Source organism: Pholcus phalangioides, unplaced genomic scaffold, assembly GCF_987345545.1.
Source record: "Pholcus phalangioides strain wild (caught in Gottingen) unplaced genomic scaffold, Ppha-v1.0 ptg000015l_1, whole genome shotgun sequence".
Classification (NCBI taxonomy): domain Eukaryota; kingdom Metazoa; phylum Arthropoda; class Arachnida; order Araneae; family Pholcidae; genus Pholcus; species Pholcus phalangioides.
Genome location: NW_028301608.1, coordinates 85381833 through 85407944, shown reverse-complemented (window position 1 = coordinate 85407944; position 26112 = coordinate 85381833). Strand labels below are relative to the sequence as shown.

General features: G+C 38.1%; 1 protein-coding gene and 1 long non-coding RNA gene across 4 annotated transcripts in view; one reads left to right on the top strand and one right to left on the bottom strand.

The window, feature by feature from the left end:
- LOC149076907 (uncharacterized) overlaps positions 1-12320 on the bottom strand; it is a 29846-nt gene extending 17526 nt beyond the window's left edge. The window contains exons 1-2 of one of the 3 annotated variants that reach the window (XM_089244623.1): positions 12241-12320; positions 10411-10627 (exon numbers count right to left, since the gene is read on the bottom strand). In XM_089244623.1, the coding sequence (XP_089100749.1) occupies positions 10411-10601 (191 nt within the window). In that variant the 5' untranslated portion in view covers positions 10602-10627; positions 12241-12320. Of the gene's footprint in view, positions 1-10410; positions 10628-12160; positions 12181-12240 lie in introns of those variants that run through there. The other 2 variants (XM_089244624.1, XM_089244625.1) reach the window with 2 other exon arrangements.
- A 163-nt stretch (positions 12321-12483) lies between these two features.
- LOC149076906 (uncharacterized) lies at positions 12484-25308 on the top strand. Its single transcript, XR_016194125.1, has 3 exons — positions 12484-12595; positions 16384-16467; positions 23918-25308. It is a non-coding gene; the product is annotated as an uncharacterized LOC149076906 (long non-coding RNA).
- Positions 25309-26112: the final 804 nt, after the last annotated feature.

The following is a 26112-nucleotide window of genomic DNA, read 5'->3' as shown; positions in this document are numbered from 1 at the left end:
TCAACCAAATAACGAAAAAATATATATATTACAGTATACAATTGTGTAACGGAAAAAACATGACAGTGATATTGGAGGGGAAAATTTCTAGGATATCGCGCCAGAGTGTCGTTGCCGTTGCTATGGATTTTTGATAATGGTAACCATTATTTTTTACAATTTAAAAATTTTAAACAAGTAAACATCGGTTCACAACGATGTTTTTTCAGTATTTTTTCAAAATCATAGAAAAAATCGAAATATTCTGTATAAAGGTTTATCTTAAACCTCCGATATATGAGACCTATATTTTGCGGCGAAGGAATATACTCTCTACCTTTCTCTTCACTGCAAAGTTAACTTGAAACAGACTATAGTGTTGTCTGAGGTTTTAGTGCTGCCATCTATATTTCAAATCGTGAGTGAAGTGTGGTGATTTGATACTTGCAGTTTATTCAAATTTGTATTAAAAATTTATAATTTAACTCGATTTATTTGATCAAAGCGATTAGATGTCTTAAATTATATAATCCTCTCATTTCAGAAGAGACCATATTTAAAAATATTTCGAATCAATATTTTGATCAAATTTTTTGATATGGCAGAATACAAGTTGATTAGAAAAAAACATGATTATTTCAGTTTCAAATCAAGTTTCATGAAAGTTCTTGAAAACATGAACAAAATTTGTAGTCTCCAATGTGAGCAGCAATTTTCTTATTTGGGATACATCACTCCCCTCCCCATCAGTACCATTTAAGAGCAGTTTCAAGGGGGGGAAAAGTAACAGTATGAAAATTCAAATTAGTATGAAATCAATGACAAACCTAAAATAACTTGGTAAAAAAAAACGACAAGCTCAAAGTTAAGAAATTCCAAGATATGACAAGTATGTTCAGCATATAAAATAGCTTCAGAAGCAGGCGGACCTCATTTCTTTAATCTATTTCTCTATTTGTTTACCTCCAATCAGCAGATAGATGCATGAAATGAATAGAATATATTTTTATAGCATCAATTAATATTATATAAACAATACTATGAATGATTAGCATTTGAAAATATTAAGATTAAAATGTGATTAATCAGTTGATTAACTGATTAAAATTTATAGATCGACCAGTTAAAAATTTAAATCGATTCCCAGCTCCATTATATACCTTGAAACATTAATTTAACTAATAGGAGAAAAACCAACAGTTTTATTTCTCAAATTGAGGAAATAGTTGAATCAGGGTTGAACTGAGCCCAAATATACACACGGAGACTAAAAGAAATTCATTAAATTTTAAAGAAATCATTAAATCAGTGGTTCTACTACATTTCTGCTTGTTCATTTAAAGCAAATGACTAATTTATGAAGAATACATTATTTTCTATATTAAAGTGAGAATAGTACCTTACCTTGAATAATTTCATGCATTTACACTGATTAATATCTGCATTTGAAATCATCGGTGGTCCACTGGTCCAAGACCACTGAATAAACAATCGTACCACCGAGAAAAAAATTGTGGTGGTCAGCGGGACCAGCGGTGAAAAATTTTCTCTTCCCCCTTCCCTGCGGTGATACATGTGGTAATTGCGGAAGAAACTTCTATGGGAGAATCACCGATCCGAGTCATGATTTGTATTAGTTTTTATATTATCTCAGCTGTTTAAGTGTCGAATGATAAATGTTTATTGCTGTGAAAAATATTTTAAAAACTGTGCCTTCGCTGAAATTCAAAAATTTATGAGTGAAACTGATTTTGATATGTTGTATTATACAGTATGTGTACTAAGCAGTCCATTAAAATGTAATTTAAAAAGGAATGACTCTTTGAACCTCTACACTTGTTTATCAATAAAGCCACAGAATTAATAGTGGTGAATTTTATAAAATTTGACTGAGTTGTAATTGTTTTCTATGATTTTTTCATCCCTTCATGGTATATCACTCTTCTAAATTATAATACAGAATATTTAGGAAAGTCAATTATTATGGTTCAGAACAGATTCCGTTTAGCAGACCACTCATAATGTCTGCGGACTAGTAGGTTGTCAAATTCACTGGCCTGTTGGACCAATGACTTTTATTTTTCAATTCTAACGCTGATTGCGTATATTATAGGCTATAGTAGCTGAATACTTCTTTTTCAGAAACAAATTATAGATAAATAGAAAAAACAAAACAATTATTCAACCAATATACAGTGGAACCCTCCCACAACAAACACATCTCATTACTATTACAGTTATAAGTATGACTCTTCAAAATATGGTACAATACGTTTAAGCACAAAGAGCTTTGAGTTTTATTTTTTAGCTTTGTTCTGAGTTTGGATTGTAGCAGTTACTTTGGAAATGAATGACTTTAAGTGCCTTGCAGTGAAATTATTTTTTTTATCTAAAAGAAGTTGAAAGCTGCTCAGATCAAAGCTGAATTGGAATAAGTTCATGGGGAAATTCTGTATCATCATCAATAAAGACCATTTATTTTTAAATCAATGAATTTAAATGGGCTGCTCAGTCACAGAATAAGAGGAGTATTATGGGAATCCTGTTTAGGCCACCAACTTGGAAATCATTGGAAAGTACCATCATGGAAGATCACAGATTAAAGTTGCTTGAGATAGCTGATGTTGTGGGCATCTCAATAGAACAGGTTCACAATAAAATTCTCCATAAGAAATAGGAAATGAAAAAGCTTTGTGCAAGATGGGTGCCACAATAGCTGACGATTGATCAAAAGTGAATGCAAAAGAAATTAGTCAATATTGACTCCTGCATGATAATCCTGAATGTTTTTGGCATCAATTTTTGGACTGTGGGCTAAGCATAGATATTATTGTATACTAGCATCAAAACAAAAGTCAAAGTAGTGGTATAATATGGTGAAACAGCCCCAAACAAGGCAAAGGCTGTTTTGTCTCATGGAAAAGTGATGGCCATGTTTTTTGGAATTCTCAAGACAAAATCTATATAGACTACTTCCAGAAGGGTCAGAGAATAACTGGAGAACTTTATGCCATATTTCTGGGAAATTTGACAGAACAGCAGTAAATGAAACGGCAAAGATTGACAAACCAAACAATTCTATCTCCCCAAGCCAATGTACCATCTCACAGACATACTATTGCAATGGCCAAATTGGTTATGCAATTATCAAAATTTCTTATGCAATTTCCATGATGATACTATGGGCTTTTCCAAAGATTTCCAAGGTGGTGGCCTAAACAGGACGCCCATAATACTCTTCCTTTTCGGTGGTTGAACAACCCATTTAAATTCATTGATTTAAAAATAAATGGTCTTTATTGATGATGATGCAGAGTCCCCATGAACTTATTTCAATTCAGTTTTGATCTGAGCAGCTTTCAACTTCTTTTAGATAAAAAAAAAAAATTCACTGCAAGGAACTTATAGTCATCCATTTCCAAAGTAATTGCTATAATCTGAACTCAGAACGCTAAAAAATAAACCTCAAAACTCTTTGTGCTTAAACGTATTGTGCCATATTTTGAAGAGTGATACTTATAACTGTAATATTTTGAAAGCAATCATGTTACTATCTTAATATTATAAATTAGGCTTTGCACAAATCTCTCATCAACCAAATTTGATGGATTTGGCCCCACATGATTTTTTTTCTCACTACCAATATTAAAAGTTTCGCTTGGTGGAAAAAAACTTTCATCAAATTAGGTCATTGCAGTTCTAAATGACTTTTTTGAAGATTTAGAGAAAATGTAGGTAATTTTACGATGGGATAAAGAAATTTGAACATCATTGAAAAAAGTGTGATGGAGCTTGAAGGAGACTATGTTGAAAAATGAAATAGAATTTTTCCAAAAAAAAAAAATTAAACCGCACATACTCATGTGTAAGCCAACCTCCCTCACTTCAGAATCAAAAAAACCACAATAAATTGAAAACCCGTATATAAGCTGATCCCTAAAAATTTGAGCATTTTAGAGGAGAAACAGTCATATATTTTCATGCAATAAAAGTTAAATAAAAAAAATTATTCAAACTCCCTAATTCCTTTCTTTTTCTGATTCTCCGAGCTCTACATCGAAAGAGAATACAGTGTGGCATCTTTGTGTTCATCTTCAACTGTGCCGCTGTAGTGTATTTAGATTTGTAAACAAGAAATAACGACTAAATATGTGGACAATGAGACAGACTCAAGACCTGCTGCGTCCGTTTTTCTACTGACATCTTTACTCTACCAAACATAAACAAAACATAGTGTTGCCACACACTTGCAACTAAATAATAAGGATGAACTACATAATCGATATACAATCGATATATCATATTCCTCCCCCTTTACAAATTGAGTCTTTCTGGAGGTTTCATATTTCTTCGGGTCTGTCGCACAGCTAATGGTGTGTCTGGGGACTTCAACACAGGATCATGTCCTTTAACAGCAGTTGGTTGTGTCATGGTTGAACTTTCCACCTCTGGCGATGGAACATCACTGTCTTGAAGTGATGGTGCTTGCACTGGTTCAGGAGTTACTTCCTGTGATGGTGTTGGTATTATCGCTGGAGTTAACGCTATGCTTGGTCCAACTGGACGAATCTGGTCACTGTGTCTCCTCCATAGCTGATTTTGTACCGATATAGTATACTGTAGTTCCCCGTCTCTGGAAACAACAGCACCAAAAACCTACTTTTTATATGGAGATCCGTAGTCTCTTACAGCCACTTTCTGTCCCACCTCGTAAACATGATCAAGAAATGTAACTCTCTTTCTGGTCTTTGCTTCTACTTCTCTGACTATGTCAGGCCGTGATAAGTCCAATCTCGTGTGCAATTCCCTTTTTAAAAATAATGATGCTGGACTATATCCAGTAGAAACCTGAGGTGCTCTTCTATAGGCAAGAAGAAAGATATTGAGAGCTTTCTGTTCGGGTAGGTTTTTACTTTTGAGACATCGTAATGCTTGCTTCAAGTTGAAAACATGTCGTTCCGCCTGTCCATTGGGAAGCTGCATGATAAGGTGGTGAAGTGAATTGTTGTATTCCACATGACTTCAGAAACTGTTGCATCTCTTCCCCCACAAACGTACTTTGATTGTCAGAGACTATGGTACCTGGCATTCCATAACGTGCAAACAAAGAGTCCAGAATACTGATCAATGTCTTAGAGTTCATATTAGGAACGATGTAAATTTCTGGCCATTTGGAATGAGCATCCACAATAAGTAAGTACGTCTTGTTCCCATACATGGCATAATCTATATGAATTCTTTCCCATGGTTTTGAAGGATATTTCCAGTAATGAATGTCATTTTTAGGTGGAGAACCTTTGAACTGAGCACAGCTAGGACAATTTCTGCAAAGTCTTTCAATATCTGTGTCAATTTTTGGCCAGTACACATATGATCTTGCTAACGCTTTCATTTTCACAATTCCCATGTGACCCACATGTAGCTCTTCCAAGATTGAATTTTGAAATTTCTTGGGTATGTAGACTCTAAGTCCATTCATGATGCACCCACTTTGTAAGGAAAAGTTTCTATCTCTTGCACCTAAAGTGATACCTTGGCGTAATTTTTCCAATGTCGGCCTCAATTCAGGGTCTTGAGAAGAAGCGATAGCTATTTCTTTGTAGCTCATAGGAAGTTTTGATATGTGTTCCAGGTGATGCAATGAAACACTGTCCATTGAAAACAGTTCTTCACAAGCAAGTGGAAATCGTGACAGACAATCTGCATTTCCATTATTTTCAGATTTCCTGTAACAAATGTCAAATTGAAAATTTTGCAGGAATAGAGCATAGTGAAGTAAGCGTGTAGCACATAATCCTGGTAACTTTGATTTTTTTCCAAATATGTGTATCAATGGTTGGTGATCTGTGATCAATGTGAATCTACGTCCCATCAAATAATAATGAAATTTTTCGATCCCCCATTTTATGGCTAGTGCTTCCTTATCAATTTGGCTATAGTTCCTTTCGCTATTAGTCAAAGTACGGGATGCAAAAGAAATTGGGCATTCTGATCCATCAGGAAGCATATGTGAGATGACGGCACCCAGTCCTCGAGGCCCTGCATCCACAGCTAACACAATTGGCTTTTGTGGATCATAGTGTACCAGAATTTTGTCCGACGCAATTTCTTCTTTGATTTTCCTGAAGCTTCCCTCACATGCTTGAGACCATTTAAATTTTGTATCCTTCTTTGTGAGATCATGTAAGGGTGCAGCAATTGCAGATAGTTGAGGAAAAAACTTTGCATAAAATGTAGCCATTCCGAGAAAAGATTTCAATTCTTTCACGTTAGAAGGTCTTTGAATTTTCAAAATAGCTTCTACTTTGGCACTGGATTTCTTCACACCACCTGACGAAATAGTAAATCCTAGATAGTTGACTTCTTTGGCAAAAAATTCACACTTCTTAATATTGAGATGTAACCCATTTTCCCGTAAACGTTGGAAAACAGTTCTCAACTTGCAGAGTAACTCATGCTCATTTTCAGCAGCTAACAGAATGTCATCAAAGAAAATACATAGTCCTTCAATGTGGACACTGAGTAAATGAATAAAACTGAATCAATGTACTTTTGCCAGATAGCAGGGGCAGCATTTATTCCAAACATCAATCTTTTCGGTTGATACAGACCTTTATGTGTATTTAATGTGAGCAGCTTTGATGTAGCTTCATCAACAGGTATGCTATGATATGCAGTGCGAATGTCCATCTTTGCAAAAATTTTTCCTTTGGACAACTTGGCAAACAGATCTTCTGTTCTTGGTACAGGATACTGTGGCACTTGTAATTGAGGATTGACTGTATGAGAATAGTCAGCACACAGTCTAAGTGAACCATCTGGTTTTTTGACTGGAACAACTGGTGTAGCAAAGTCAGAAGTTTCTACTTTTTGCAAAATACCTTCCACTTCAAGGCGCTGTAATTCTTTTTCCACCATGGGCTGTAATGCATAAGGAACAGGTCGAGCCTTCTGGAAGACTGGCTGTGAATGTTCTTTGAGAACTAATTTAGCAGTGTAATTAGATGCTTTCCCCGAAGTTTCAGCAAAAATATCTCTGTACTCATTAACTAGATCCAAAACAGCTTCTTTTGTAGCTTTGACACTTTGTGTTTTTACTTGGTGGATGCGGTCCCACTTCAGCGACAGAGACCCTATCCATTCGTGTCCAAGTATTGAAGAAAAGTCTTGTTCCACAATATAAACAGGCAGTTCCATTCGCTGATTTTCGTATGCAACAGCGACTTTGACAACTCCCATGGGAACAATAATATTCTGACTGTAGGTGTGAAATTTAACGTTGGTCTTGCTGAGAGGCTTGTCCGAAATTTGTCGAAATGTAGAATAGCTCAACAGAGCCTTTGCACTACCTGTGTCGATTTCCATTGCAACTGGATGACCTTCGATCAATACTGTAGTGAGCAGCGGATGATCACTTTTTATGTGATTCAATGAAAAAGTCTCACCGACATCCTCTAATTTGTGTAGCTTGGATTTACTTCGGCACACTTGTTGAACATGACATTTTTTTCCACACAGTTTACAATGAAGATTTTTTTTCCTGCAAGAAGGAGCCTTGTGATTTTCATCACCACAACGGTAGCATTGTATTTTCATTGTAGAAGGAGCTTTAGCCTTTGGTAATTTGGCCTTAGCTTTCTTGTTTACCTCTTGCGTCGTAGATGGCTTGAGTTCATTCACGGACGTGAAAGCAGTATTCTTTGAATGAAGAATATCTTGAGTACTTGACTGTGCTTGCTCTATTGCCAGAGCGAGTTTGAGAACCTTATCCAGATCGGGATCATCTTCTTCGAACATTCGGTCGAGCATGATTTTATCTAATAATCCACTAACGAAGATGTCTCTGAGCATCACCTTCAGCTGAGCCTCTGGGTAATTACATGGAATAGCAAGACGCCGTAATGCTGAAATATAACTGGAGATGCTTTCCCCTTCCCTCTGTCGCCTATTTAGAAACGTATGACGACTTGGAATCACGAGAGGTTTCGGCTTCAGATGGGCTATCAGACGATCCTTGATTGTATCAAATCGTGACGTTTGATATGTCTCTGGATAGAGCAAATTCTTGAGAAGCGAAAATGCACTTGTCGGCAACAACGTAACGAAACTAGCCACCTTTTTCTCTTCCGAGTAGCTGTACAGCGTGGTCAAAGTTTCGAATTTGTCCACGAAATCTTCTACGTCCTCTCCCTCCACGTATTTTTCTAAATGCGGCGATGAACTTGAAGCGGTGGAATTCCCCAGTAGTTGTACAATTCTCGTCTGGACCTCCAAGTTCTGACGAAGAAGCTCCTGCAAGTCGGCCATAGTGATAGGAAGGAAAAAGAAACCGAGACGATCACCGTATCACGACGCTGCTTAGACTGTAAACCGGGCTTCGTTATACGATGCCGCGTAGAGCGAGAACCGACTGCACCATTTTGTAGTGTATTTAGATTTGTAAACAAGAAATAACGACTAAATATGTGGACAATGAGACAGACTCAAGACCTGCTGTGTCCGTTTTTCTACTGACATCTTTACTCTACCAAACATAAACAAAACATAGTGTTGCCACACACTTGCAACTAAATAATAAGGATGAACTACATAATCGATATACAATCGATATATCATAGCCGCCATTGCCATTGTCACTTTCAAAGAGGATGTTGTCTTCAGTTTTGTTCATTGCGTTACTGATATGACACTTTTTAAAGGATTTGATGATGATTTCAATGGTAACAGAATTCCATGCCTCGTGAACCCACTCGCACACCTAAGCCAATGTCAGGTTTCTTTAAACACCACTTTTTGTTTCTTCTTTATCTTTGGAACTCCTTTATTCTGTCCATAAATTCCTTAATCTTTAAAATGCTCATTGATGCTCACATCTAAAGGCTATAAAATTGACATAAGTCCACGGGTATCAAAGCCAACAACGTTTTTGACTTTTCGCTTTGGCTCTGACATCATTTGTTCTTGGGCTTGAACACAGCCACACAAATTTTGCAATGAAGTAAGCCAATGATGTCGCAGATCTCAAGCTAGTCATGCAGGAGGCCGTGTAGCAATACAATTTAAAGAAGTGGGGGTCGATATTTTCTCCTCAAAAACTAACCCGTGTACCATGAATAAGCCATCCCCTAAATTAAGGAACATATTTTTCAAAAAAAAGAAAAAAAGAAAACTAAGCTTATACATGAGTATTATATATAAAGTAAATATTTTTTTACCTTATTTATCAAACGATCCTCGTATTTCAACTCACACAAGTCTGAATTTTTAGAATGCTTCTTATTTTATTTATTTTACTTCAGAATCTCACTTGTGCAATCGCATAGCTGCCAACTTTTGAAAATGAAAATTCGGGAGATTTTCGCGCAAACCCGTATTTTATGCTAAAACCACTCCCTAATAAATACAATAGGGATTTTTCCAAATAAAATAGGGATTTTCCAAACATAAAAAAGTTAAAGCGTAGGGAATAAAATCCCTACGCAAAAAACAAGTGAAATCGGAGGCCAAAACTTCAATGATGTAAAAATAAATATTGTGTTCAATCAGAAACGCTGTGAACAAACATTCTGCGCGAATGACCCCAAAATCATCGGAAGATGAAGGAAAACACTGTCAATTTTTGAAGAACACTGACTTTTTGTGACACTTGCTTGGTGGTTTTTTTTAAATTTCACATGAGTGATGATGGCAGTCTTTCCATGACCGATGTTTATGTCCGTAACACAACTTGTACAAAAATTAAAAGTCGGCCCTCTTCTGGAACGTTTGATGAAAGGAAATTCATCGGAATAAGTATCTTTAAAATTGATTAAATATGTTTTGCTTATCATTATTTATGCTTTGTTATATCGCACGTACGTAACTTCAACAAAAGAAATTTTGACCATATACGCGTCACTAGAATCTTCAATTATTATCCAGGACTGTTGGCTGCTAAGCCATTTCCCTGCACGATAAGACAAACAACTTTCTTGTTACCATCAGAGGGTTCGTAAAACTTCCTTAAAAAGGGAATTTCCCCATTTACGACGTGTGACGTCATTTCAAAAAGCAAAAAAAAGAGGCTTCATGCCCCACAAGAAATTCCTTAGGGATTGTTTTCATAAGCGAGGATTTTTTTTTAATGAAGTAGGGAATTTTTAGGGACAATTAGGGATTTTTGTGATTTTCGTAAAAATTCGGGAGATTTAAGAACTTTTCGGGAGGTCGAGCGATGAAGCTAAAATTCGGGAGATTCCCGAAAAATTCGGGAGACTTGGCAGCTATGCAATCGCAATTGCATTTGTGAATCGCACAAAATGCAATCGTGAAAAAAAGTATTTTGTTTAGCTTGACATCTTACCAAATAATGAGAATCCAAATCATATTTATCCAAGTTTTTATCACATTACCATTTACCTTCTGCATATTTATAATAAAATAAAATCTTACCGTGGAGTTTTACCAGGTTGTGTATCTTCTATGTTTTTATACTTAGTGGAGATCAGGTTCAAATCCCTATGATAGCGGGCAGCAGACTCTCGCCTTCGAGCGCTGTGAATCTCAGCTTCTCTTTTAGCAACAATAGCACGTTCAACCAAGTCCTTTCGATTTTGCGAAACATAATACTGTGAAAGTGACATGTCAGCAATATGTTGAACTTATGAACCTGTAAAACAAGTTGAATTCAATGAGTCTTCATACTACTACTTCACCACACACACCAACTATGGCCATATTGCTATACTGCAATTCCCTGCAGTTAACAAGTTGGGTTGGAAATAAAGGCACTATATATTGGTAGTCGCCTTCAGCTTGTTACAGAAAATATTTTGTTATCTATATTCTCCCCCCCCCCCCCAGCTCAAACCTGGGACCTGAGGACAACCTTCATGATAGTAGGCGAGCATCTTACCATCACAACACTCAGGTGATCAGTTGGTAACAGGGTTTAAGCTATGGTCGAATTTTTCACAGAATGCAAAAGAAGTGGTAGCCACTTTCGCAAAAATGCGTATAGGAGGTACGAAACGAGTAGACATCCAACCATCAATCATTACACTAGCATTGTAGCATTTTGCTAAAGCTTCCCCCCCCCCTTTTCACATTTTTACGAAAGGAATTTTTTAACCAGCTTAAACCCTGGTTGGTAATGAGTAAAGTCTGATTAAAAGAGTCATTGTAACACAGGGTTCCTAACAAAATCTGCTTGTTTACTTCCCTGAACAAAATATTCCAGATCCAGACTTTCCATGAACAAAACGTCGGAAGAAAAATAGAATTCAGAATCTTAACATGTTGTCCACCATAGCTCACAATAACCTTCCAAATTGTTGTTTCGACGAAGCCATTTCCAAATCGTTGTTGAAAGACTTTGACAGCTGGCCAATGCCTAGAAAAAAAAAACTTAACAGCCTCTGTGGAGTTTAACCCATCTCATCTCACTTGGAGGATAAGTATGGTAAACTACACTACAAAGGACTTCTTTCCTAAGAGCTCACGAGTGCTGAATGGGACCATTCCGACCATACATGGCAGTCACACCTAACTCAGGCCAAAGCTCACATTGGTGGCACTGTTACCAGATGGCGACTTATCCAAAGATGATGTCACACTCCGCTATGCATATGAAAATTTCGACACCTAGTTGACGTACAGATAAATTAAAGAAAGCAAATTCAACTCCTTGACCTGCTGATGCGAGGTTCTGTCTGAGTTAGGTCGGCTGTCCATGCATGGTCCTGTTCAATGCATAGAGCTATAAGGAAAGAGGTTTGCTGTCTTTGTAGTGTAGCTGTACAGCTTGCTCGCCTGCTAAATGAGAGGACGTGGATTCGATTCCCTGCATAGGAAGTTGAATTTCCTTCCCCGAATTCATCTTCACATCAACCAGCTGTCGAAACCTCACATACTTCTCTGACTTTTGCCAAATACTTTATTTTCCCTGACTTTCGCAGGTCAGGAGGGACATTGTAATAGCACTGCACTGGGGGGGGGGGCACTACAAATATGTTCCCTGATTGCTGTGCTAGGTAACGATGCACCACACATTAAGAGGCCGAGCCAAAGTTAGTCCATGAGTCAAGGCAGTCCTGCACATATCAAAACATTATAATTGATCCTCTACAAAACATATTGGATACGTACAAAAATAAATATCGGCCAATTACGTGAAAGAAATGAAATATAAATAACTTTTTACGCAATAGGAATAATTATGTGTCAATTTTTTTCCTCATACTTCATGAAAAATACAAATTAAAAATGAATTTCAATACAAACCCACACTATGAAGATTCTTCCACTTTCGCGGTCTTTCCAATGCAAATGCTATGGTCTTTCCGCCTACACAAGTAAACATGAGATGGAAAATGATTAAAAAAAAATTGAATTTACTCTATCATTCTCGATAAGTGATTAATTGTTTTTTATGTAAATTAAATTATGCTTCTCATGAGAATTTGAAATTTTAATGAAAACAAAATCTCATTTTTAGTTTTTCAAGAATGGCAACAATGAAGTTGTAATGTACTATATTGTAACTGCATGGTGGCAACGAATCCCTGATGCCGATTTTTAAATTCCCTCTCCCAAGATTGTTGATTTTTATTTCAATTATGTGTTTAAGTTGTTTTAAGTGAGTATAGTTATATTTCTCGTAAAGATTAATTATAAATATGCAAATAATTATAATGATATCATATTCTTTACCACAATTAAAGATCCGTATTAATATTTTTACATTATAGCGTGTAACTGATTTGATTTGACTCCAGGGGCTTGCTTTTCTCCTGGGGCTCCCCCCAAGGACAGGATCTTTAACGAAAGCCTATTTTCAGTAGATTTTAAATGTAAAAAAATGAGTCCTGTGGGCCCCAGGCTGGAGTCCTGTCAGCTTACCCTTAAAAAAGGCCTTCAAGAATTAGTGATATTTGGTGAGAATTCGCAATATGTGTTGCTTTGCTCTTATTGAAATTTCATCCCCTTTACCTAAACATGTTTCACTGGCTAAGATACCGTTTGTGGGGTTGCGTGAAATTTGGCGATAACTTTGGTCGCCAACTGACTATTTTGGCGCTTTGGATCTTTTAAAATTTTTCATTGGCAACAATGTTTTTCAAGCCAACACGTTATCATATATTTTAGTGCCATTTTTATTTCTGATTGCCACCCGCGTCTTTATCACCAGTATTTTAAGGCAGTTTCACATGAGTAGTGTGTAGCTGCCTTTGGGTCTCATCGTGTTTGTTCATCATTGAAATTTATCGAACGAAAGTCCAAAGCCCTTTTCGTCATTGTGCATTATTTGCTTGTAAACTTTTCAATTTTTTATGGATGAGCATTGTTGTGTCAGATGAAAGCTTCTCACAGAAGTTGGCATGATACTGGCAAAAAACAATGTATTTCTTGCCCGAAATATGCTGTTAGCATGGTTTCAAACAGTGATTGCACCAAAAAAGTCGGTTAGCATTGGGTTGTCAGACTAAGAACCTAAAATCCAAATGTAATGGGTCAGTGGATCTTGTGGCCAATGATTTCCTTCTTCATTGGCCCCAGAAATCTTCCTCGTGATGTTCTAGCTTGACAAGAACGAATTGTCAAATTCTTTGTCAGTGAGCTTGATTTTAACTATATTAAAGATGTTTGGCGGGAAAAAAAAACCTTCTGTATCATGAATGGGCTGAAGCCTTGGCAAAATGGAAAATCGCCAAATTTGGTGCAACCTTGCTTATGGAACCTTAGTCATTTCAGTGCAAGGAACAGCAAGAGTATAATCTTTTTTGGAGATGTTGTTGCTGATTTTTTTTTTGGAACAGTTTCGGTATAAGGGACAGGTTGGCAATTTTCAGTGATTTTTTTTTTCAGCGCCAAACATGTCCGACGACCCCATCAAAAGTCGCCAAGGCTGTTAGACACATTACGGGTGCCGAAAAAAAATATCGCCAGCATAGGAAATAATGAAAACAATATAAAAAATAATTAATAAATAATTAAAACCCGGACTCTCTTTCCGGGAATTCAGGTTCTTTTAAATAAAATAAATAAAAAGGATACAGGGGCATCCTGTATGTAGAAAAGAATAAATATTGGAAAATATTAAAGGTATAACCTGAGGAAAGAGCTATCCAATAATCCGACCCATACACTACATTATATATACACAGAAGGAAGGGAAAATAAACTAATCCCCAACGATTTTTCAAATCATTCAAACCACCGCGGCTATAAGGTGACGTCATTCGGAAGAAAAAGAGAGAGAGAATGAAGACACGTTTGAAAATAGCAGTTGGAAGTTTTAAAAGAAGCGCTAGAAACAATAGAAAACAACCACCAGTGCCATCTCACTGTATTTTTTTAAACAAAGAATGTTCTAGAACAACGACAACCCAGCAGGCAATGGCAACTCAGAACACCACAGTGCGCCGGCGCTGGCGGCTTATCGTCGGAAAAAAGTCGCCAAGTTAGCGTGTCCTCCCTTATACGGAAGCTGTTCCGTCTTCCTGACGTATAAATAAATATTCTCTTAAGTATGAATAAAAACTGGGACTCTTTTTAAAATAAAACGGTCGGGGTGTGCAAAAATGTCTCGAAACAGCTAAAGTATAATCTTTTATGATGATGTGGTGACAGATTTGGTGAGACAATTGCCAAAAAGCACTATGAGATGTCACCAAAAGTGAAACAGTCATGATTTCGGACATCTTTCTTGCCAAAGAAAAAAATTGCCAACATATTGTCAAAAAGGGATAACACTATGACTGTTAAAACAAAAAAATTGTAACAAAAAACTAACAACGTTCTCAAACTAAATAGGGATCAATATTATAAATAAAACAATGTTATAAATAATACATATTATAAACAAAACATTCTAGATCAGGGGTTCTCGAACTGTGCACTGTGGCGCCTCCAACCTTTGCCAGACAGATTCGTTATTAAACTGCTTTCAGGAGCCGCGGATAAGCGTTGATTAGGGAAAGGCTGCTGAGGGTGGAAAAAGTTTTAGAGCGCCCGGTTCTAGACTAAATAAGGAATCAAGATTGAAAATATAACATCCTCGGCCAGAGACGGGATTGAAAATAATAAAAACCAGGAGTCATAGACAACCATCTCTTCTGATGAAAAAACATTATCTGGAATATGAATATAAAAAAAAACTATTAATTAAATATATAAATATTTAATTATAATTTTTTTATAAACCCAGACTCTCTTTTAAATAATCAACGGTCAAGAGAAAAAGGTTTGGTCAAAAATAATCTCTGGGTTCAATAAAACACAATTGCGGGTAATAACGACCAGTATGCAAAAAATTGATCAAAATATAAATATGAAAGGTGTACAACCTGAGAGAATTCATATGCAATCCTGGGAACAAATTCCAAATGACTGATACAATGTATAACAAAAAAGAAGGTCAGAAAATGTGTGTGCATATGCTAACGTATAAATTCAAATGTTGCAGCTTATTATAATTGCAGCTAACTCCTAGAGGTGAAGTCACTTTCAGACTATAACAAATAGTATAAAAGAAATAATAATAATAGCCAACGAAGGAAAACAATGCCAGTGGAAGATAATGGTCGACCATCACTGACCAGAAGGAAAAGCTCCATCAGGATAGAAAGGAAGTCGCCAAAAGAATAAGGGAAAATACACCAAAGAATAATAATTGTACTGCAGCTGCTCCACAGGTTTTCTAGGTTCAATAAGAACAGGATTGTGGGATCAAAGCTCCAATACAAACCAAGAGTGAGCAACAGTAAAAAAAAAGAAATGACAAATCTAGAAGCCGAAGGATATAATAATAATAGCTTAGAGAAAAAAAAAGGCAACAGAACAAAATGGCAATCACAAAAAAAATGTCATCATAGAAAAACAAGATTATACGATAGCCGTTCCTCACTTTTTATATATTTGTTTTCATTTCAACAAGATCTTTCAAGAGAAAATGTTTTCTCGTGCTAAATTATTTTGATGATGTATGCAAACTATGTTTGTGAGAAAAATGCTGACACTAAAAATTTTGTGAAACTATTTCCTGAACAAAATATTGGATGCACCATTTTGTCAAGTATAGTCCTCCAACCAAGCATTAGAATAGACTTTTACAGGGTGATTTGCTATTGGGTAAAATAACTTGTGGGAGGAGGTACTCACTCAAAGGTGAATCAGAATTGCGTGCAATGCAGGGTTGGAAATGTATTTGTCATGGGATAGAGGGCCTTATTGGAACATCAGCAAAACATTTGGGCAACTTTTCAATAGCAAACTTTATATTGTTCCTTCTTTTTCATAGGCTTTAATATAGTAATGTGCAAATATGTTTTCTAAAACATAAATTGACAATATTATTCAGTTTCTTATACAAACATTTATGAGTAAGAATACCTAATTTGATCCACACTTTCTTTTTTTTTCCAGCAGAAGAGAATTGTACGAGAAATAGCCTATTGATGACCATATGAATCAGTTGTTCACTCTAAAATTTTATGGAATAGCCTTTAGGTAAGTATTTATGAAATTTACCTTATTTATAATATAAATCTTTTACAGACAGATGTTTGCCTCATGAAAATTTGTCTGGGTGAGATTTGGGGGATCAACCTTTGGTGGAAAGAGGTGCACAAAAAAATTTCTTTCCAGAGAAATTATCAGTTAACACCCTTCAAAAAGCATTTAAATTAACAGAAATTGGTTAATGTAACGTACAAAGGGTATTTTCTTTCAATATTTGGTTGGCATCTTCATAGCTCAAAGAACTGCTTAGTGCCAACAAGGTGCAAGCAAATCAATAAAAGTTGAAAAAGAGTACATCTTGTTGGCACTCTGTAGTGCTTTCACCTCTGAAGATGCCCGCCACAGCTGCAGGTGAATCATTAATGTGATATGATTAGAAGATCACTGTCAAACAGCCCAGTAAGTCCTTTTACTTAATGTTCTATGAGAATAGGCTACATTAGGGGTTCTCAAACTTTTTCCACCTGTGGGGAAGGGGGGCCCTCTCCCTAATCAATGCTAATCAGAGGCTCCACAGAGCAGTTTAACAAAGAGTCTCTTCAAAAATCCTTTGTCAGGACTGCTGCTCCAAGGCACCCCTGACGAAGGCTGGCAACGCACAGTTTGAGAACCCCTGGGCTACACAATAAAAAATAATGCTTGCTTTATGTTTGTATATACTTAATGAGTTGAATTTTTCTTTTTAGAGAGACATAGCATTTTGGAAAATTGTTTATTCTAAAGTAAGTCATCCATTATATGATTATGAATTATGTAGAAACAAAGTGCAAATAAATAAAATGACTGAATTGAAACACACTGAACAGTTTAGTTCTTTTATTCAAATGAGTTGAGGTTGCTGCTAAAGTCTGTAAATAGCATTTGATTTCAAACTTGAATTATCGATTATCATGTTACGTGTGGGAGGAGTCAGAATCTTTTTCCTGTAATTAGTGTCATAACTACAATTGTGCAACTAGATCAATGTCGCAGGCCTGGCTGCAAATTGGTTACTACTTTTATGTAGAAAGATCTACATCTGAACCCCCTGCAGTTTGTGGTTCAGCTTTTTTTCCCTCTTCATTCTCTTCAGTATTCACTGTCTAAGGATGAACACATAGGAAGATGGAAAGCAAACAAACAAGGGGAGAGGAAATCCAAGCAGCGAAATCAAACACTGATTCCATTGCATCTGCATATAGGGGCGTGTACCACAGCAGGTGGGAACTCTGTGACAAGCGATAAGAGCAATGCATTCAAGGTATTTTGTTTTCGCTGTAAAAGTTGAGGTAAAAAATGTCACTATAATCATATATGTTAAGTTCTCGACGTACTTCAAAATGGTGTGGACGATCGAATGGAAACAGCAGATGCCGAATAATTTTCATACATTTTCCTTCAAACTTTTTTTGTGTGCACGTGCTTAATCAAACCAAAAATGATTTATATTTTGAGTTTTAATCTGATTTATCATGCACTATGTGTGGGAAAATGTATTTGAGTAGTCTGAATTGAAAATCATGTATGTTTCTGTGGAAAAATTGGCAAGTTTTATTTGTTTCTTTTCTGTGTGTCAATATTTCCATACTGGAAACGTACAGAATGTTTTTTATGCTGGATTTTTGTGTGGTAAGAAAATGGGACTAACAAATATTTATATAAATAAAGCTATTGGAGCGGGAGGGGGGGATTTTTCACTTCTACCCTCCTGCCTATGCTAATACAGTCGAATCCCGTTATAACGAATGCCAAGAGACCGGAAGAATCACTTTGTTATAACGGAATTTCGTTTAAAGGCATTCCAGGTTACCTAACATTGTTCCTATGTAAACTTATTTGGGGGATTAGAAAAGTGTTCGTTAAAACGAGATTTTCACTATAACGGTATTCGTTAAAACAGGATTCGACTGTAGTACAAATTTAAACGGTAGGAGAGTGGGCTTTGATAAACTTGATATTTTTCTCAAATTTTTTACTTATAAATTTAGAAAATATTATTGATCTTTTGAGAAGTGATCACACTCAAGTGCTGCGGGAAAAGATGTATGTTGGAAAGTGACCAGAATATGAGGAATATTTTGGTAGTTATATTTAAAAATAGCGATATTCTCACAACACTATTATTTCTAAACTGTTGTTTGAGCAATGGTTTTTATAATTATGAAAATTTTAAGCATTCTTTAATTTAAAATACTGTAAGTCATATTGACGACTCCAAGAGAATCAGAAGTAGGATTACATTAAAGCTTATTTAATAATTTACAACGTGAGGATCGTTTTCGCGACCCGAGATAACATCGTGTCTCCGTCTCTGGCGTGCGTAGACAACTCATTAAAAAATAACATGCCATCGTGGAGTTGTACACTTCGTACAAGAAGGAAAAATTTGTACTGAGTATGGAAGTACACTATGGTATGGCGACGCCATCTGGCGAGTGAAATATGAACTGAGGGCGCCGGCACACCACAGGTACTCCCCCCAATGTGTACTGGAGGTACAGAGAAATTAGGATGATTACAATGTTTAGACACAATCACGATATTTAAAATTAAATCTAACAGTTCGTCCTGAACGAGTCGTGACACCAGATTTTTTTTCATCGCAGTCCTTTTTGTTCTTCACAGTCATGTTCGGAAGATTTGATGCCGTTAGAGTTAATGGTTGGTTTTGGTCGGAGTTGGTTTCTGCAATGTCCAAGAAACATGGTTTAACTCTGTCCAGACTGACAGTTGATCTCTTGCCATTTACATCCAGAGTGATTAGTTTGTCAGTCCGAGACACAACTGGATACGGGCCATCATAAGGTGGAGTTAGTGGAGGTTTGACGCAGTCAACTCTGAGGAAGACATGAGTGCAATTTGACAGTGCTGGATGTTTGAAACATGTAGTAGAACCTGTAGAGTGAGTTGAAGTTGGTACTGGCTGCAACTTGGCCATAGTGTGGCGCAGTTGTTCAACAAAGCTGCTGGGATCTTCAGCTTGGCACGGTGTCGACGAGCACAACAGTTGACCTGGTAGCCTAAGGGTGGTGCCATACACTAGTTCAGCACAAGTACTGCGAAGATCGGTTTTGTAGGCAGAGCGGAGACCTAGTAACACGATTGGTAGTGTTTCAGTCCAACGCTTGTTGGAGTGGCACATTAAAGACTGTTTTAGCGAACGGTGAAACCGTTCCACTAAACCGTTGGATGCCGGATGGTATGGAGTTGTTCTAATGCGCCGGGCACCAAGGAGAGCTGTAAGTGCCCTGAAGAGGTTGGACTCGAACTGTCTGCCCTGGTCTGTGGTAATATTAGACGGGATGCCGAATCTTGAGACCCATCCTGAGACAAATGTTCGAGCAACTGTGTCAGCAGATATATCTTGAATAGGGTATGCTTCTGGCCATCTGGTGTATCTGTCGACACACGTTAAGAGATATCTGTAACCGTCTGATGGTGGAAGTGGACCTACTAGGTCTATGTGCACATGATCGAATCTTGCAGAGGGCAGGTTAAACATCTGCGGTGAACTGCGAGTGTGTTTGTTCACTTTACATTTTTGGCATTGGGCACATGACCTTGTCCATTCTGCAACATCTTTCAGCATAGAAGGCCAGATGAAACGCTCCTGGATTAGTCGTTTTGAAGCACGGATACCAGGATGAGACAGGTTGTGAAGGAATGTGAAGACTTGACGGCGCAGTTTATGTGGCACATACGGGCGAACACTTCCGGTGCTAGTGTCGCAGATAACATGAGTAGAAGGTGACAGTTCGAGTGATTTCCAGTGTAGCTGAGAGTCTGTCTTCTTCATCAGGTTTCGCAGCTCTTCATCTTCTGCCTGAGCTGTAGCAAGTTCTGTGTGGTTCGGGCATTGGAGATTAATTTCATTGATGCGGGACAGTGTGTCAGCGACTACATTGCTAGAGCCAGAAATGTGTCGGATGTCAGTACTGAACTGGCCAATGTAGTCCAGATGCCGAAGTTGGCGAGGAGAGCAGGAATTGGAATTCTTCTGAAAGGCGTATACCAGGGGACGGTGGTCAGTGAAGATTATGAAGTTGGTGCCTTCCAGGTAGTGGCGAAAATGTTGAACCGCTGAATATATACCCAGGAGCTCTCTGTCATAGGTAGAGTAGTTACATTCGGCAGGCTTCAGTTTGCGAGAAAAGAAGGCCAAGGGCTGTAAACCAGAATTTGTGTGTGACTGAAGAACAGCACCTATAGCAACGTTAGATGCGTCGACTGTAACTGATAGCTTATGATCGGGAGAGTGATATGTTAGTGCAGCAGCATTGGCCAAATCTGATTTAGACTTCTCGAATGCTGCGACAGCAGAGTCTGTCCAAGGAATAGGTCGTTTGTCGTTCTTCTTGGAATCTTTGAGGAATTCATGTAGTGGTGCTTGAGTGTGTGCAGCTTGTGAGAGGAAACGTCTGTAGAAGTTGAGCATTGCCAGGAAACGTAGGAGTTCGTTGATTGTCTTTGGTTTTGGGAACTCTCTAATAACCTGAACCTTCTCTGGAAGGGGTTTCACTCCGGTCGAAGTAATAAGGCATCCTAGGAACTTCACTTCACTTCTTCCGAGTACACATTTTGATGGGTTGAGTTGAAGACCATGGTGTTTCAATCGAGAGAAGACTTGGTGTAGATGTTGAACGTGTTCTTCTTCACTGGTTGATGCTACCAGGAGATCGTCAAAGTATGGGACGCAGAAGTCGAGTCCAAAAAGGATTTGGTGCATGAATCGTTGGAAGCTTTGGCCAGCATTGCGGAGGCCAAACGGCATGCAAGTGTATTCAAACAGCCCAAAAGGAGTAGTGACTGCTGTTTTTGGGACGTCTTCTGGATTCACTGGGATTTGATGATACGCGCGGGTGAGATCCAGAGTAGAGAAGATCGTCTTGCCATGAAATGATTGCGTGCAGTCTTGCAGATGTGGCACTGGATAACGGTCGGGCACAGTAATAGAATTCAAGCGACGGTAGTCTCCACATGGACGCCATTCGCCGTTAGCTTTGCGAACCATATGCAGAGGACTTGCCCAAGGCGATTTTGATGGTCGAATTATTCCAGCTGACATCAGAAATTCAAATTCTTTTCGAGCTATCTTCAACAACTCAGGTGACAGGCGCCTAGGTTTGCAAAAGACAGGCTGTCCTTTAGTTTCAATGTGGTGATATATTGTCGAAAGTTCTGCTTTGTTGGATAGCTGAGATGGATTGGTTATATCCGGATACTTCGCGAGAACTTCATGGAACCGAGAATCACCCAAAAGAAGACTGATGGTGGTTGACGACAATTGAGAGCTAGGTGGTTTGCCAGAGGAAGAAAGGTTAGTGTTACCATCAATGAGACGAGAGTTCTTGGCATCAACTAATAGGTTGAAGTGTTGCAGGAAGTCGATCCCGACGATAGGTTGTTGTACGTCTGCCACGATGAATGTCCATGTAAAGGGACGGCGTAGTTTCAGGTCGAGGGTAAGTCTTTTAGTGCCAAAAGTTGGAATTTTCGTGCCGTTCGCGGCAAATAGAAGCAAGTCCGCTGGCGTTTTGGCTTGAGGTACGAAGTTCTTCGGGAGCACAGAAATATCAGCACCCGTGTCTATAAGAAATTTTGTTTTTGAAGTCTGGTCGGCCAAAACAATTCTGTCGATATAGCGATCGCTGTTGTGGCCGTTTAGCGATCGCTGTTTCAGTTTTCCGGCTGGGCGCGGTACTCGCATGGAAGGTTACATTTCCTGGCTCTTGAACCGAAGTTCGTATGGTAAAAACACATACCGTTCTCCGGCTCTTTGTACTGTCGATTTCTTGAGCTGCTCCTTCGGCGAAAGTGGGGGCTACGGTCGTAGCTGCGAGATGCATGGACGACAGCCGTTAGCTCGCTCACTTGCTTGGTTAGTTGTGCCACTTGCCTCGCCAGTTCCGATTGTTGTGGTGGCACCTGTATAGCAGTGACCTGCGCCGGAAGGGCCAGGTCACAAATTTTGTCGGCGATGGCTGCCAGCTGGTTGAGGTCGCCTCCCAACGCGGCGAGGACGCTTTGGGTAGTGCTCGGCAGTCTGGCGAGCCACAGTGATTTGAGTAGAGGTTCTCCCACACTACCTCCTGATAACGCACGCATACGTGTGAGAAGTTGTGATGGGCGTTCGTCACCGAGTTCCAGTCCTTGTAGCAGGGTGCGGATACGCGAGGTTTCGCTTTGCGAGTGCAAGTCGATAAGTCGTTTTTTCAGAGCCTCGTACTTGTTCTCTGTTGGCGGGTTAAGGATGAGATCGCTGGCCGATGCGAGAACGTCCGACTCCACAACCGAAACAACGTGATGGAATTTAGTAGTGTCCGTGGTAATGTTTGCGAGTGCGAATTGCGCCTCCACTTGGCTGAACCACAGAGTTGGATTCGCTTTCCAAAACGGAGGGGGTTTTACTGCTACGCGGGCGATTTGCGCCGCTGGTGCGGGAGAATTTTGGTCGTCAGTCTGAGGCATGGTCGAGAGGGAATATATATTATATGACGAAAATAATGCTGAATAAATACGGACGGCTTCGTTTCAAACGTTTAACTAGAGTGTTATGACATGAAGAGGAAAATTAAAGTTTACGGATGCACCCGGATTGATATGAAGACAACGCTGTGGCACCGTAGCGGTCTCTCGGTATGAGGTCGAAACTTGTCGCGTGTAGGAACACGGAAAAAGGTCACCAGTTGTAAGTCATATAGACGACTCCAAGAGAATCAGAAGTAGGATTACATTAAAGCTTATTTAATAATTTACAACGTGAGGATCGTTTTCGCGACCCGAGATAACATCGTGTCTCCGTCTCTGGCGTGCGTAGACAACTCATTAAAAAATAACATGCCATCGTGGAGTTGTACACTTCGTACAAGAAGGAAAAATTTGTACTGAGTATGGAAGTACACTATGGTATGGCGACGCCATCTGGCGAGTGAAATATGAACTGAGGGCGCTGGCACACCACAATACCAAGCTGATTGATAGTTTCTATTCAATACTCTCTGCTATATTAAATTATCCCACTATGTGTGCTATGTTCCTTGCTTGTAGCTATATTCTCATCTCGCTTCTATTCATTCTCATTCATCGCTTTGCTCACCGCTCCCACTATGTTCTTAGTGTAAGAGTAAGGTGCTCGTTATGCTTTCTGTTGCCACCTTTTACTCTGTTTTATATTGTTACCTATAATTTTTTCTGCTTGTGACCATACTTGTTTAATCTTATGCTTTCAAAAGTTTAATTTTAGATGGCTTAATTTACCACGTTTATATTGATTAGGAGCTTATATAAATGTTTGCTTCAAAAATCACTATTTCAGAGACCATGAAAGTTTTCATGTAGTATTCAAATGTGAAGTGATTAACTAATTTTTTTGATTAAATGAAGTGACTATTGTGTAGAAACTAAACTGAATGTACTTAATGTTTTTACTTCCATACTCAGTTCCATACTTATTTTTTAGGTTTGACTTTGCGCCAAGGGGTGTAATGAATGCTGAATCGTAGAATCGAATGATCTGATGCTGTGGTTTGAAAGTTTCTTCATCGTCAGAGAGAAGGATAATTATTATTTCCCATGATGAATTTCATCACTAGTGTATCTTTAGCTCTTAATTATGCTGTTAACCAGGCTATATTTGTCATTAATTTCATACTACGACTAAATCATGATTTTGTGTCTGGCCTCTTACATACACTGAAATTTCTGATCGATCATGTTGTAATGACCTGCCATGCTGTTCAGCACATAGCAAATTGTTATGCTCAAGATTTTATAATATTTCTGGATGAGTTTGGTGGGGCCATAATATTGGTAATCAAGTTTATCTCGCATATTATGATAAATATATTTGCGAGCGTGACTGACCAGCTCAGTCTGATTTATAGTTTGTTTTCTGGGGTTTGTTGCTCAATCAGGAACACTATGATAAACATCATTGGAATTCTGTCATACGGAATCCAGTGTGTGCTTTATTTTCTGAACTTGACTATATCAGCTTTTCTATTACTTTTGCAGTTCATACCAGATAGTTTTATACTGCTGTACGAGTTTTTTGTTTCTTTGTGTGTCAGGATATGTAGTTCTGTGAGCTATTCTTTTTTTAGTGTTTGTCATTTCATCTATAGTGTTAGATCTTTGCTTCATGAAAGCATCAAGAGCATTCCACCTAAAGCTTATATCGGGTTGGTTGTGTTAACTTTGATTTACTATGCAAGGAGAGCTATCTCCCGATATTTGCAAAATTTGTTTTCTGCAAGCTCAGTTGTCATGATTCGAGTGCATAGTGTTACCACAGATTATATAAAGCATTTTTTTGCTATTTTTGCAGTTAAACTTGTATGTGCCTTCATAGTTGTTTTTGACTACATGTGTGTTCTGGGGAGAAGTCCTGCCGTCTTATTTTCTTATTTTCGTTCTCGTAGAGGTTCAGTCTCTCATGTTTTCCCTAGTTCTAGTACACAGTCTTCAACAGCTGCTTCACGCTTCAGGTATAACAAAGTCAATAGCTCCTTTTGTTCAAAGTTTAAACATAAACTCTTCTGTAATGAAGAAGATAGTGACGATGAAGATTCCCAGACTCTACAAGCAGAGTTAATGAGAGAGAAAGATCGTCACCTCTGTGTTGTTTGTCAAGATCGTGAAAGGAATGTAATATTGTTACCGTGTAAACACCTTTGTTTATGCCAAGAATGTTTCAGAACATTGCAATGTCAATACTCGTGCTGTCCTATGTGCCGTCAGCGCATACGAGATACAATTAGCGTGTATATGTGAATCTCTATTGGATTCTTTTATGTTGTGAACCAAAGTTGGTAGTATTTTTTTATGTGCAATAAAGCCAGTATATTTTCATCAATTTGTATTCACAATTTCCATTACAGATTGCATCTACATTTATTTTTTGACTATTGTACATTCATTGAATGGGGAGGATGAAGAGGTATATTTCCATTTCTAGGAAAATTTTAAAAAGCATGCATTTAAAATTCTAAGTCATTTTAAATGCATGCTACTGCATAGTTCATTTGTATAGCTAATAGTTCTTGTATAAATATATCTATGTGTGTTATGTCTGTTTACAAATGGTATGCATAGTAATACAGCGAAACACAGATAGTACAATACTCAAAGGACATGCGAAATGTATCGTTTAAAGGAGTTATCCTTATAGGTAGAATATATTAATACTATGAAAAGTGCATTGGGACCAGAGAGTAACATCGCTATTCAGGCAATTAGTGATATAGTGAAACGAGTTCTTGGGGAGTTTTCGGGGGGGGGGGGGGTGTCGTCGTCTCCATAAGCTGGATGAGAAAACTTATTTTTTCATCATTATTTGTTGAATATTCTCAGTAACTGACCACTGCCAACTCAATCCATCACTAACCTTGAAGTGGCTGTGTTGTGGCCTTCATCTTATTGGTTGGGGGGGGGGGGGTGTGTCTCTGGCCTTCATCTTACTAGCACAAAGAGTCAGTGGAACCCAAAATATTAAGAATGGCAGTCCTTGAGGGTATTGTATAGGATTTTCATTGGTGGCTCCCTTGCCCAATTCATGATTCATCTGTGGCTCCCCAGAATAGTTAAATAGATATTTTAACATAAGATAGCCACTTCAAGGCATGAATAGGCACACTAACTAATTTCTCCATCTCA